This window comes from Musca domestica, unplaced genomic scaffold (genome assembly GCF_030504385.1).
Source record: "Musca domestica strain aabys unplaced genomic scaffold, Musca_domestica.polishedcontigs.V.1.1 66, whole genome shotgun sequence".
NCBI lineage: Eukaryota > Metazoa > Arthropoda > Insecta > Diptera > Muscidae > Musca > Musca domestica.
In genome coordinates, this window is record NW_026712376.1 from 2414159 (window position 1) to 2429210 (window position 15052).

Here is a 15052-nt window from a genome sequence, read left to right on the forward strand (position 1 = left end):
AAATATTATGCGATCATCTCCAAAAGAAATAGGGTTCTATTCTGACCCTAGCCCCACCTCCATTCTAAACTTCGTGAAGATCGGGTCATAATTGCGACCTGTAGAGTGATTACAAATTAACATGACAGACGGACAGACGGACAGACGGACGGACGTACATACATAGCTAGATCGACATTATTCAACTTTTTACAGTTTGGGCGGATGTGGTCGATTTTGGGCGGTTTTTAGAAATAATTTGGGCTGAAATAAAAATTTCAAACGGCAACACGATTCGTGTAAGCATGCATGGCTGAAACTTACTCCAAAAAATATTCCATAAAGAAATATGAAATTGGACAAAGAAAGAGAGAGAGAGAGAAAGAGTTTGTTTAAGAGAAAGAGAGAAAAGCAAAAGGCAGGGAATCGCCGAGAAAAATATAAACATTAACTTAATGCACAGTGGCATAAATGAGATAATTTACTTATTTTAAAATTTATTAGACCAGACCACTGCAATCGAACAAACATTTCGTGTTTGGTGTATCAATTAAACGAAATCGGTCGAAAATATATATGGGAGCTATATCTAAATCTGAACCGATTTCAATAAAATTTGGTCAATTTTATTTTATAATCAAATCCCGTCACTCATTCCAAATTTCATTATCGTGTTTGGTGTATCAAATAAACAAAATCGTTCGAAAATACCGACATCAAGGAAGTGGACGGAAGACTACAGAAACATTTGCAGAAATGATTCGAAAAGTAAAGAAGCGACTTCATCGAAGCCCGCGTCACAGTGTCCGAAAAATGGCTCGTGAGATGAACGTATCACAATATTCCATTCGACAAATATTGAAAAATGAGCTCGGTGTAAGGCCATTGAAATGATCGTGTTTACTTGCCAAAGAGGTCAGCTCAAAACGTGCACCTTCGGTTGGCCACCAAAACTCAAGCTCCGACCATGGCGATAGTGTGGGGCGCCATAGCAGCCAATGGTCGCTCTCCGCTCGTATTAATCGACCGTCGAATCAGAATAAGTGACGAATATTATCGCGAAAATATTCTGGACTGTGTTTTAAAGCCTTTGGCACGCAAACATTTTGGCCGCAGACCTTGGACATTCCAATAAGACTCAGCACCATCGCACTCAGCACGCGCCACCCAAGAATGGGTACAACATGAGGTTCCTCGCTTCATTTCCAGCGCACAATGGCCACCAAAGTCTCCGGATAGCAATCCGTTGGACTATTGTGTCTGCAGTATTTTGGAAAGCAAGGTTGGCACTAAAAAATAACAAAGTGTCGATCACCTCAAGCAAGCGCTTCGCCGGGAATGGACCGAAATACCGCAGAGCAACATTCGGGCAGCGTGTGGCGGTTTCATTGGCCGTTTGAAGGCCATAATTCGTGCCAAACGTGACCAATTCGAACAAATCTAAACTTATTCTAAAATTTGATGCTATTTCCGAAAATGTTAAAAAAAAATGTAAAAATTATGGCATTTGACTTTGTTGCAGTTTTTTATCTCACCCTGTAAATGTACGAAAAGTACTGAATTGTACTATATTTCGTATTAGGTGAAGGGATAGAGCTAAAACCGAGAAATTTTATGTTGCGATAACTTTTAGTGTCGAAAATTGAGATACTGAACTTTTTTGCAATTGAGTTCTCTAATTATACGGAAAGTACTGAAAAGTACTTAATTTGGTATTTAGCTGGGATTTCTAAATTTGATATTTAGGTCTCTTTGCGTATGTGGTGGTTGTTTTGCAAGTGTTCACTATAATTTTTGAAAAGTACTAAATGGTACTAATTTTCGATCTCTATTGGTGTCTAGGATGGTGAGATGGACATGCGTATTAAATGTTACTAAGTTTGGTATAGGGTGAAGAGATAGAAGTGATATTAATGTTACTGTTGATTTCTAGAGTTTACATATGAAAACATTGAAATAGTTTTTGGACATATACATTGGATGTGGGTCCGTTGTGCAATCGTTTTACTAATATCCTCCGCGGTAAACTTCAAAATGAACGATTTTGAAGACTTTTTGGTGGAAAAGGTTAACATTTTCCTATTATTCTTTCCGAAAATGGATAAACTTGAATAATATATAAAATAAAATTCTGATTTTGTTAGTAGTACGATGTATGAAGTTTTGATTAAACAAGTAAAAAAGTATCGGTCGGTTTTGCCGACAGATGAATACTCTCAGCCAATGTTCGATTATTTAAAAATATTTTGACTTCTCTTATGATTATTTAAGTGTTTTACCCCTAAAGTTTAACCCATTTCGAATCGGACTTAAATAAATATAATATAAATATTGCGACGTGCTTGGTTTGGACTGTGATATGTTAATGGAAATTTTGGTATGTACCAAGTCTTGAATAGAATCGGATGTCAATTTCGCTTTTATGAGCTTCATGGATATTCAAAATTTTGAGCCTTTGTACGGAAGGTACCAGAAAGAGTGGACCGATATATTCACAACGGATCCTTTGTTAGTGGAAATAATAGGATGTGTTAAATATAAAGATAACCTGACACTTATTTCGGACTTTATAAACGTTTGGTTATTCAAAACTTTGACCTTTTGTGGGGGAGGTACCAGGATTAATGGTCCGATCTCTACCATTCTTTACAGATCCTGTCTTGATTGAAATGTGTCAAGTCTAAACGGAATCCGATATAAATTTTGCGTTTTATGAGCTTAATGGATATTCAAAATTTCGACCTTTTGTGGCGGAGGTACCTGAAGGTAGTGTACCGATATTGTCCATTGCACACCTGACCTAGCACTGATGCAAATATTTGGATTTGTAAAGTTGGGGCAAAATCGGATTGTCGTTTCTCTATCTGTGCAAAAAAAAAAATATATTTTTTTTAAATATCGACCATTTGTGGGGGAGGTACCAGAAGGAGTGGACCGATATATTCCATCTTAACAACAGACCTTGGGTTAATATTAATATTGGGATGTGCGAAAATTTCAAGCAAATTTGTCAAGTTGTAATTATTTAAAGTTTTGACCCTTTGTGGGGGAGGTACCAGAAGGAGTGGACCGGTATTGTCTATTTTCGCACCAGAATTGGCACTGATGCAAATATTAGGATTTGCAAAGTTGGAGCAAAATCGGATTATCGTTTCCCTTTCTGTGCAAAAAATATATATTTTTTTTTTTGAAAATTTCGACCCTGTGGGGGAGGTACTAGAAGGAGTGGACCGATATATTCCATCTTAACATCAGACCTTGGGTTAATATAAATATTGGCATGTGTGAGATTTGAATACATCACATTTTATATATAATATTGATATTGTCCATTTTCACACCTGACCTAGCACTGACGCATATATTACGATCTGCAAAGTTGGAGCAAAATCGGATTATCCTTTCTCTTTCTGTGCAAAAAATATAGTTTTTGAAAATTTCGTCCTTTTGTTGGGGAGGTATCAGATGGAGTGGACCGATATTGTCCATCTCCGAACTCGATCTAAGTTTGACAAAAATATTACGATGTACTACGTTTAGACAAAATCGGATACTCCCTTCGAGAGTTATCGTGCGCACCAACCAGCCAGACAGACGGACGGACGGACGGACTAGTGATGTCGACTCCAAATGTTCTGAAACGGATTTGGTCCAAAGAGACCTAGGGTCTAAAACCGTTATTTCGACTAGGCACGTTTTGACCGTATCAAATGATATATACCCCCTGTAGCCATATGGCTGAGGGTATAAAAAGTGTCAAACTGAATAAATTGTGAATTTTGAGTACTAAAAAGACCTTACACGAATTGTTGGAACGAATCTACAATTTTAAGGTAGACTTTTCGAAGTTGTGAGCACTTGCTAGTATCAACCTTAATTTAAAGGATGTTGGAACATACGATTGGACTCAGTCAGTTTCAATATAACGGTTACTGCTGGAAAAAATCCGTTTGTGGGGGAAACGTTGGAAGGAGTGACTTAATATTCTCCATTTTCGCACCTAACCCATAATTAGCATAAATACTACCATGTTTGACCGATACCAAGGAGCCTCTCCCTATTATATGAAGTATACAGTTTCAAACTTCTGTAATTTTGAACCAAGTTAGGATTATATCGGGTACTTCCTTCTAGAGTTACCCTTCGCACCAACCAGCCAACAACAGACACATAATGTGGGCTTTCGAGTAACGATATCTTAAACTAGTAACTCTTAGTGAAAAACATTGTTGTGGAGATTTTGAGATGTCGATTTTTGTTTGATCTAGTTTTCGATAAGGACTATGATCGACCTACTGTGAAAAGAAAACTAACTCACCAGACTTCTAAGCCATTTAGACCTAATGCTCTGTAATCACTGTGCAAGGCGAATGTAAATAAACAATTTTATTGGTTTTTGTTATTACATTCTCTTTCTCTCTCCCATTGTTTATTGATTAACTACGTTCCGAGCAAACACATGAGAAAGTATGCGATGGAGATTTGAGTAAATTGTCGTTCGTTCCTGTCGTTGAATTAGGAAACGTGCACTTCTAATGATTTGAATTATGTGTGTGAGTGTGTACTTGAATGTGAGACCGAGACCGCACAGACGAGCCCGGTAGCTTGGTTATTTAAGTTTGTCAACAAAGGGTTTCGGGGTTTGAAAAGAGATTTAATTTTGTAGGTGCCGTAGTAAGGTTTGTTTGTCGGTCGTTCGGTTGGTGGGTGTTGTTGTTGTTGTTCAACGCCTGTCTTTTATCGTCGGCGACTTCGATATCACAAGCAGGCAGGCTGGCAGGCAACCAATGACGATGATTATTACTTTGGTAACTCTGCTACTGTCTGTCTATCCGCTTGTCTGCTGTGGTGTCTATATCGTGTGGCTGACTTGATGGTGCATAAATCGCCGTGTGTTCTTTAGCAACAAGTTCATATCGATTTTAACATTCGTGCGGTTATAATCGATACTTCTTGTTTGCCGTCCGCTTGCTTCGCTGTTGTAGTTGTTGTAGTTATTTTTGTTTTGTTTCGCTTAGTGTATCCTTCTATCCTTAATTTATTCAATTTTGTTGTTATTCGCAATACATTATCTTATACATACATATTCATAAGGCGTGAAGTGTGGCGTTGACTCAATTCGGTCCGTGTTGGTGTGAAATTGTGCGACACAATCACTTGTGGCGCTGTAAAGTGAAAAAGTGAAACAAAAAAATACAAAAAGGACTTTAATAATTAAAGGCCATCAAGAAAAGGAGTAGACAAATAAAACAATGCAATAAATGGTTGTTTGCATTTGAATTAAACGGTAAATGACTTTTCTATATTCAATTTAATAATTTATGAAAAGTGTTTCAGGACAAAGTTGTGATTTGTGTCCTCGATGTCAGTGAACCAATCGATCGAAGCCATGGAAAATTTAGCGTGTGAAAATGTCATTTGATTTATTTCCAGCTCTATAAAAATTAATCAATCAGTATCGGCGAAATTCTAGAATTTTTAGCCCCAACGCTTCTCGGAGTTTCTACGGCGTAAATAATTTTTACAAAGAATAAACACAAATAAATAAGTATGAATCATTTTGAAGTGTTTCAGTTGCCAAAAAGTGAAAATAAAACGATTTTTTGAGTTGGAACTATTGCACGTGATTTTCATCCAAGTTCAATAAATTCATAAAAAAGATATTAATTGTGAGAAATTATTCGACCGTGAGTGAGAATTAAACTTTTATTCAAATTGTATGCATACATATACAGGGAAGTTGCTGAAAATATATTCCCGCAAACAAATCATTTTCTTTCATAACATGAATAAAAGCCGGCACGATTACTTGTTGCTCCCACATGGGAATACATTTCGAATTTTTAAGTATAAGATCGAGTCAATACACCATATCAAGGATTAAATCACTTTGCTCATATTATATTGGCGCCCATTTCAGAAAATGGACATTTGGAAGCACAAAATCACAAAAAATATATTGTCATCTAATTTCGTAGAAAATTAGAAAAATTAAAACACCTCATATTGGACGCAATGTGGGGGCTATAACAATATTTTAAACGAAATTGATTTGTATCCATTGCAACTCAGGATAAAACATAAAGTCTCATTCCGTCGGGAAATGTGGTGTAGCCCCCAAAATGTCATGGAATGTCTGTCAAGTACATATGCCATTTTGTACATGATGGCGCAAAAGTAAACTTCCGATATTTTTATACCCTACACCACAAGGTGGTCAGGGTATTATGTCTTTGTGCATTTGTTTGTAACAGGCAAAAGGAAACGAGTTAGACCCATAGTTCCTTTTGATGATCTGCATAGAATCACATTCTGAGTCGATTTATGCATGTCCGTCCGTCCGTCTGTCCATGTATTTTTGTAAACAAAGTACAGTTCGCATTTATTGCCCTATCCAGATGAAATTTTGCACAAATCATTTGTTTGGCCCAAGGACGAACCCTATTGAAATTGGAGATAATCGGTCAAAATTTAGATATAGCTCCCATATATATCTTCGTCCGATTTGCCTTTTATTGTGCACCAAACGTGTAATATCTGTCCGAATAGTATGAAATTTTGCACGTACAATCAGATTGGATCTGAAAATAAGTATGCCAAATTTGATCGAAATCGGTTCAGATATAGCTATAGCTCCCATATATATTGTTCATCCGATTTGTTATTTTTGTCCTCCGCAGCCGGCCCCGCCCGACTTTAAGACTTTCTTTACTGGTTTGGCTATAATTAAGACATTAGGGGCCAATCGTAAAATTTATAGCATTTTCTGATAGAAGGATTACTTTTGCGCCACCTTGTATTATTCAAGTTTTCCTTTTTCGGAAAGAAAAATAGGAAAATGTTTAACTTTTACACCTTTTATTTAAAAAATCACCGAGAAGGACAATGGACCCACATCCATTTTTACAGTCCGGAACTATTTCAAAGTCTCCATATGAAAATCCTAGAAACCTACAGTGACCTCAATACAATATTTCAGCTCTATGCCTTCGCCGAATCCATCCTAGATCCAAATAGTGATCCTATATTGGTACTACTTAGTACTTTTCGAACAATTATTGTACACACTTGCAACACTACCACCAAATCTCAAGACCAAATACCAATAGACCTCAATTAAAAATTTTGGGATTCCAGCTCATCCCTTCACCCAATACCAAATTTAGTACTTTTCGTATAATTATAGTACACATTTCCAAAACCACATCCATATCTTAGACTCGGCCCTTAACAGTGACGTCTGTATGAAAGTGACATCAATATCAAATTTAGTACTATTTAGTACTATTCATACAAATGTAGTACACATTTTCAAAACTACATCCATATCTTAACCACAGACTCGAACAGTGACATATATATCAAATTTCACGATTTCAGCTCTATTCCTTCACCCAATACAAAATTTAGTACTATTTAGTACTTTTCGTATAAATATAGTAAACATTTTTGAAATGTGTTCATATGTCCAGGCCCTAGTAACAAATTTTACGTTTCAAGCATTATATTTTCATAATTTTCAACCAATTTTTGTTATACCTTCCACAATTCTATGGAGTTTATATTAGTTTTGTCATTCTGTTTGTTACACCTTGAAATACTCCAGATATACCCTATAATGAATATTCTGCATCAGCGTAAAATCTAAGTAGATTTAACGATGCTCGACTGTCTGACTGTTGTAATCGCACTATCTTTCGATCGAATTGAGATAGATGGCTAAAATTTTGCACACGTGTGTATTTTGCCAGTAGGCACCTTAAGTTCGTAAATGGGTTATGCCGATCAACGTTTTCGGATAGCCCCCATATAACGATACGTCCCTGTATTCGGCATTTAAATGATTTTAGCAAAATTATTGACAAAAATTGTTTCAAATATCGTATTCAAAGATTGATTTGGGTAAAAGCCATTGGAAAAAAATTCGTATGGAAGTTCTCGTCTTCGTATAGCCCCTATCTATGTGTGTCCATCTGTCTGTCTATGTTAATATGTAATCACTCTACAGGTCGCAGGAATGGTCCGATCCTGGCTAAACTTGAGTTTGGTCTGAAGAGAGCCTATTTTTTTTTGGGAAATTTTGGAAATTTGTGGGATAAAATGGACCAAAAATGGACAATTTTCAGGATTTTGCTGTTGTTCTACAGGTCACAAGTATAGACCAATCGACATGAAGTTTTACATGAGTTTGGGGTTTAGAACAGGGTACCGTAAAATAATTAAATATACCACAATTTTTGTTTAAAAAATATACCAAAATTTCTCTTCAACAACGTATGCTTTTGAGGCTGAAAGACACTTACCGCCAAAATCAGTAGCACTTGACAATGGTCTTCTGACCTTTACATTGAAACAGATTTTATTGAAGTTTATAATCAGATATCGCAAACTATATGTGGGATTCTAAATTGTCAGACTACAGCTAGAACAGGCCTGTTGTTTTAAAGAAATGTTTGCTATGGAAGCATTTTGTTTTTTTACAATGTCCCTTAACTTTTAAATATAAATCACTCTAATTTTTTTTAAGACCCATTTCCCAAATACTGGGTTCTTTTGTTAGCAAAAGCTGGACAGAGAGAGAGAGAGAGTGTTCCAACGTTTAATTTTCTCCTCCACAGACCCTCCACATATCTATGCGATTAAGGTTCCCCGTCAAAATGTCTGTCATTGTACTAATATCTGCTTCATTTACCACAATTAAGCTATTTGTTTTTGCTTCATTTGGCTTTTCCCATAGGGATTTGGTGAGTTACTGCGGCTAATTCTATGGCAGTCCTTGCCTGTGACTTTGTTATTTCGTTACCCATAACTCCTGCATAGTCTGACACCCATACAAAATCGATCACAATTTTTTAAAACAATGATTTTTAATGATAAGTAGTCCAGAGCTCTATGTTAATTTCCAAAGCTACAAATATATAAAAAATATAAGTTGAATTATTGGGCCCATTTGTATATTGTAAAGAATAAAGGCCCCAAAAAAATTTGGCCTAAAAACTCAAAACTCTTTTGAAGTTTTAATCTGAGCTGAGTACTATCTAATCCACTTGGAATTTTCCATAAGTCAGATTGAATAGTTCAATTATAAGAACATTTGTAGCAAAGTCTGAACAAGTAACAAAAATAACACGTAGCAAAAATAACAAAAAAGAGAATAGCTTAGTTCGGCCCGACCGAATTTTTAATACTTTCCTCCATTTGGAAGGAATTTGCAAAATGCAAAAAAATAATTGAAGTAAGTTGAAAATTTTCCAAAAAAATCCTTCGAAAATTGCCGCTCAAAGGAAACCCGATACATTGGGGTTCAAACACAACATTTGGACCAATTCGGGTAAATAATGTCCCTAAATTCATCAAAATACCGAATATCGTTATACGACGAGGTGGACCTGCATGTACAATTTGAAACAATTCCGGTGAATAATTTCGTTACAATCTTTAAAATAACGAATTTCGGGGGAAGGGGGTACGGTACCGTTACATGGGGGCTACACGATATCTTGAACCTATATAGACAATTATCATCCAGGGGGTAAAGTACTCAGAAGGAACTCATTGTGTGAATTTTCAGACAACTCCACTGAAAAATGTGGCTACAGTCATCTAAATTCCGAATATCGGGGGTACCGTTATATGGGGTCTATATGATATCGTGGACCAAACTTGACCTGCCTGAGGTCAATCTGTGCAAAATTTTAGCTTCCTATCTTAATTCGTTTTGACTCTAGCGTAATTACAACAGACGTACAGACGGGCGGACAGACAAGGCTAAATCTTCTTATTTTATTAGGCTTTTCAAAAAACTACAAACTCCCAATGCTAAATTTGATACAATTCCGAAAATAATCAAAATACCGATTATCGGGTTCTTTGCACGGATATTTCACACACACATAGGGAACACAAACGGCCAATTAACATCAAATTCTGTTCAAAATATAACTCAAACAGCCAAAAAGTAACTATATAACACCAATTAAAACAGCAGCTAAGTTCGGCTGGGACGGACTTTTAATAACGTCCACCATTTCGAAGGAACTTGAATTTTTTCAAAAAGAAAACCTCTTAAAAAATACTACTCAAATCAAAGTCATTATAGGGGGGCTATACTAAGACGTGGTCTTCTATTTGCAATTTTTATACCCTACACCGCATAATGGTAAGGGTATTATGTCTTTGTTTGTAATGTGGCAATGGAAGCGACATAGACCCATATTTACTTTTAAGGATTGTTATAGAAACACTTTCTGAATCGATTTATGCATGTCAGTCCGTCTGTCAATGTATTCTTGTGAACAAAATGTAGGTAGCATTTATATCTCATATATTTGTTTCATCCGATTTGGTGTTTAAGTCCCTGACATAATATGCACCCCACAAGAATGATATTTAGTACCAGATATCAGATACAGCCCAGAAATGCCTCCGCCAAATTGTATCAAAATCAATTCAGATTTGGATATAGCATTCATATATATCTTCAACCGATTTCTGTTTAATTACGCAGCAAATGTTCAATAATAGTCAAAATGACCTGAATTTTGACACATCCGACCAAATTTTGTCTAGAAGCAATTACATCAAATTTGGTTCAGATATAGCTTTAGCTCTCATATATATATATATATATATATATATATATATATATATATATATATATATATATATATATATATATATTTCGTCCAATTTGGTCCTTAAGTCCCTCACATTCTTAATATGCAATAGACAAGAATGATACTTGGTACCAGATATCTTCTAGAGGTCGGAAATACCTTTGCCAAATTTTATCGAGATCGGCTAAGATGTGGATATGGCTCCCATATATATCCTTAATCCCATTTCAGGTCTGTTATGCAAATAATAACTAATATCAGACCAAATGGAGTGAATTTTGTGACGTACGTTTCCATTTGGTGGAACTCGGCTCCGATATATATATTTTTATACCCTCCACCATAGTATGGAGGGAATATTAAGTTTTCCATTCCGTTTGTAACACCTCGAAATATACATTTAGATCCCACAAAGTATATATATTCTTGGTCAGCATAAAATTCTATGTCGATTTATCGATTTCCGCCCGTCTATCCGTCTGTCCGTCTGTGGAAATCAATCTAGCTTCCGAACGAATTGAAGTAGATTGATAAAATTTTACTCAAATGTATGCTATGTCTGCAGGACGTTTGGTATTGAAAATGGGCCATGTAGGTCCACGTTTTGGTATAGCCCCCATATAACGTTACCCCACGATATTCAGTAGTTTGAAGATTTTAGCGGCTATTTTTGACGGAATTGTTTCAAATTTCGCATTTGGAATTCGTAATGGATACTACATCCTATGGAAGAAAATTGTTTGTGCAGGTCCACGTCTTCGTATAGCCCCCATATAACGGTACCTCCCGAAATTTGATTCTTTGTTGATTTTAGCGACATTATTCCCGGAATTCTTTGAAATTTGGTATTTGAAGTGCGTAATGGATACTACAATGTCCGTGCAGGTCCAAAGTTCAAAGTTCGGCCCGGCCGAAGCTATAGCAATGTTACTTGGTATAAAAGATTAAAATGTCTCCGTCAATTTTAGTGAAAATTGATACAGAATTGGATTACCTCCCATACGAACCAAACTCTTTGGAACCAAATTAAAGCTGCCCTAAAGCCAATAGTATGATCTACCTCAAATAAATTCTTTTGTTACGGAGGCTTTACTAAATATGCATCGTGGTGTTTGGTATCATATAGTCGGCTCCACACGACTTTTGACTTTTCCTTACTGGTCTGGCATAGGTTGTAGTACCCACTACGAACTTCAGATGTGAAATTTAAAACAATTCCGGGAATAATGAAAATACCGAATATCGGGTGGTATCTTTATATGGAGGCTATATGAAGACGTGGACATGCATATGCAATTTTTTGTCTTGGCTGTAGTACCCACTACGAACTTTAAATACGAAATTTGAATCAATTCCGGTAAAAAATAAAATGTTGATATAATCACCCAAATACCGATATAACCCCCATATATCAGCAGCTTCCACTACGAAAACGTGGACCAGCATCGCCCATTCACGAATTTAACCTGCCTACTGGGAAAATACACATGTGTTCAAAATTTTAGCCGTTTGTCTCAAATCTTTCCAAAGACTGAGACTGTCTGTCTCTCCGATATACGGACATCCCTAAATCGACTTAAAATTTTACGCTGATCAAGAATATATGTATGTACATTGGTTGGTCTAAACGGAATGACAAAGTTAAGGATATAAAATTAGAATTGTTCGGTGGATTTGCTCTTACCTTGTATTCCTTGTCACCATGGTTAAAATCAAACAACCGTTTTTTTTTTTTTGTAAAAATTCTGTGTAAACAAAAACAAATGTATTGCGCACATTCAAACATACGTGTGTACGGACGTGTGTTCAGAAAATGTATAATGGAATATTTCCTTCCCAATTATTTGAAATGCCATTTATTGTTTGAAATTGTGAAATTATTACTCTAAACATTCCAAGCTATTTTATTAACACTGTCAATAAATTAAACTCAATTCATTATTTGTGACAGTCTCGCTCACAGTGTGAACGAATGAATGAATGAATGTCGTGGAACGACCGAGTTATGTATGGCCAATCGAACCAACGGCCGAACGAACGAACTATCGATCATTCAGGCTATCGGCAATTTCTTTATTATTATTATTTATTCTTTGTAGAATATTCTTCGTTGGCAGACGAACTTTGGAGACACAACAAAAATGTTTCACAACAATGAGGAGTGGGCTTAATTGATTACATAGGAATGAAATTAAAAAAAAAAACACCCAGTCTCGTGCTTTTATTAATTGGCAATAACAATTATGATGATGATCATCATCATCATCTTCATTGTCATCATTGATCGGCTACGCTCTGATGTCGATGACGTTATGACATGAAAACAGACATGATTGCGAATAGAACAGGATGTTTAATGAAGATGAAAGTAGCCAAATGATGTGAATGATATGGGGATTCATTTGATATCATCACGTTTGTTTGCGTGACAAGATACATGCGTGACTTTAATTAAACGGCAAGGCGCAATTACATTTAAGAAAACATTGTGACATTATTGCTTTAGGCATTTATTTTAATTTTATTGTTGTTGTTGTTGCCATTGTTGTTACACAAGTTCTTACAGTGATATACCTAACTATCGTTCTATTAAAACATACTGCAATTTGTTCTTTTAAGTGATTTATATTCATAATTTATTTCTGCTCTCTTCTATTTACAGTTATAATTTTTGGAATTATTCAGAAAAGCCTCAATCTCATAGCAGCAACATAAAGAGGAGAAGGAAGACTCCATCAAAATGAGTTTCAGTGGCCAGGGTTCCTCTGGTGACAGTAATGTCCGAAAACTGTCGTTTTTGGGATTTAGTACGAAAAAGGTAAGTGTAAAGAAAATTATTTACATAATGTCTTTACACCAACAAAACATTTGACAACATCAAAATTGTTATTGTTTTTGTAGTATTTTTCTATTGCGTAAATTTTGCCAGTAAGAATTTGTAAATTCTCAGTTTTGTAAAATTCTCAGTAATCTAGAATGTATTTCCAATTCTTTCGCATTTACAGGAGATATGGGTTATTGAACAACATTCTGTAATAATTTGTAGAAATTATTACAAATTATTGGGTTTTCGTACACACCTAAGATGACATTAGACTATACTAGTTTTTATACCCTTCATCATAGTATGGAGGGTATATGAAGTTGGTCATTCCACAAAGTATATTTATCCTTGATTAGCATAAAATTCTATATCGATTTAGCGATGTCCGTCCGTCTGCCCGTCTATCTGTCTATCCGCCTGTCCGTCTGTGGAAATCACTCTAGCTTCCGAATGAAATGAAGTAGGTTGATAAAATATTACTCAAATGTATATTATATCTGATATAGATATAGAAAATAGGTCATGTAGGTCCACGTTTTGGTATAGCCCCCATATAATGGTATCCCCCAATATCCGGTGTTTTGATGATTTTAGGGGCATTTTTCACCGGAATTGTTTCGTCTTTGGTATTTGAAGTTCGTAATGGATACTACAGCCTAAGACAGAAAATGTTCTCTGCATGTTCGCCGATTTTTTTCAAGTTTCGCATTTGAATATTGTAATGGCATTTGAATAATGGTAATGCATGTCCACTTCGTAGCCTTTTTATTTGTTTACTGAGTACATTTTCTCAGAAAGAATTTGTAAATTCTCAGTTACTCAGTAATGTAGAATGTATTGCCAATTCTTTCGCATTTATAGGAAATATGGGTTATTGAACAACATTTTGTAATAATTTGAAATTATTAAAAATTGTTGGGCTAATGTACCCAATTAATATGACATTAGACAATAATAGCTTTTTGCGCCTAAAAGTTAATTGATCAGCAAACGACAAAACCAACTTCTAAACTCACCTATCCGAATGTTTCGTTCGCCACTTCTAACAAGTAAAATAGCTGTAATTTCGGCCGGGCCGAACTTTGAATGAATATTTGGAAAAGAATTTGGAAATTTTCAAAAAAAAAAAAAAAAATAAATAAATAAATAAATAAAAAACAAGTATGCAAAGGCTATAGTCGTGCGAGGCTGACCATGTGATACCCTAGAACACTACAATATGTTAGAAGACCCCTTATATCCAAATCCACTTTTGAAATTATGTCACGGAGCACTGCCCAGATATTACCCTTTGCTTTTTGACATTTGCCCAATATTTACGCTGTTAGTTGTTGTGGTCCAGTTTACAGCTAAATATAATCCAAACGTCATCCAAAATGCTAGAATTCTTCCATGTTCTTAACTCTCTTCTCAGGCTTGTCGATTGGCTTCAATTGTGTGGTCTGGAATATTTTTCTGTTTTTGGGGTCATTTGAACGCCTAAATATTTTGCAATCATCTCCAAAAGCAAAAGGCCCCTCTGTATCTCCAAATTTAGACTCATCTACATGATGTGCTTGCCTACGATAATTGGTCAACGAAATCATCATAAAAAGCCAGAAGTTCGCAGATATCGCCTGTAAGTAATGCTGGC

The 15052-nt window shown here is 35.7% G+C and overlaps 1 protein-coding gene across 5 annotated transcripts in view; it reads left to right on the top strand.

Annotated features, from left to right (window-relative positions):
- The window catches only part of LOC131800479 (anion exchange protein 3-like), a 139067-nt gene that overhangs the window by 57028 nt on the left and 66987 nt on the right, over positions 1-15052 (top strand). For 3 of the 5 annotated variants that reach the window (XM_059129741.1, XM_059129743.1, XM_059129742.1), the window contains one exon: positions 13258-13413. In XM_059129741.1, coding sequence (XP_058985724.1) covers positions 13336-13413 — 78 coding nt within the window. In that variant the 5' untranslated portion in view covers positions 13258-13335. Of the gene's footprint in view, positions 1-4788; positions 5267-13257; positions 13414-15052 lie in introns of those variants that run through there. The other 2 variants (XM_059129740.1, XM_059129746.1) reach the window with 2 other exon arrangements.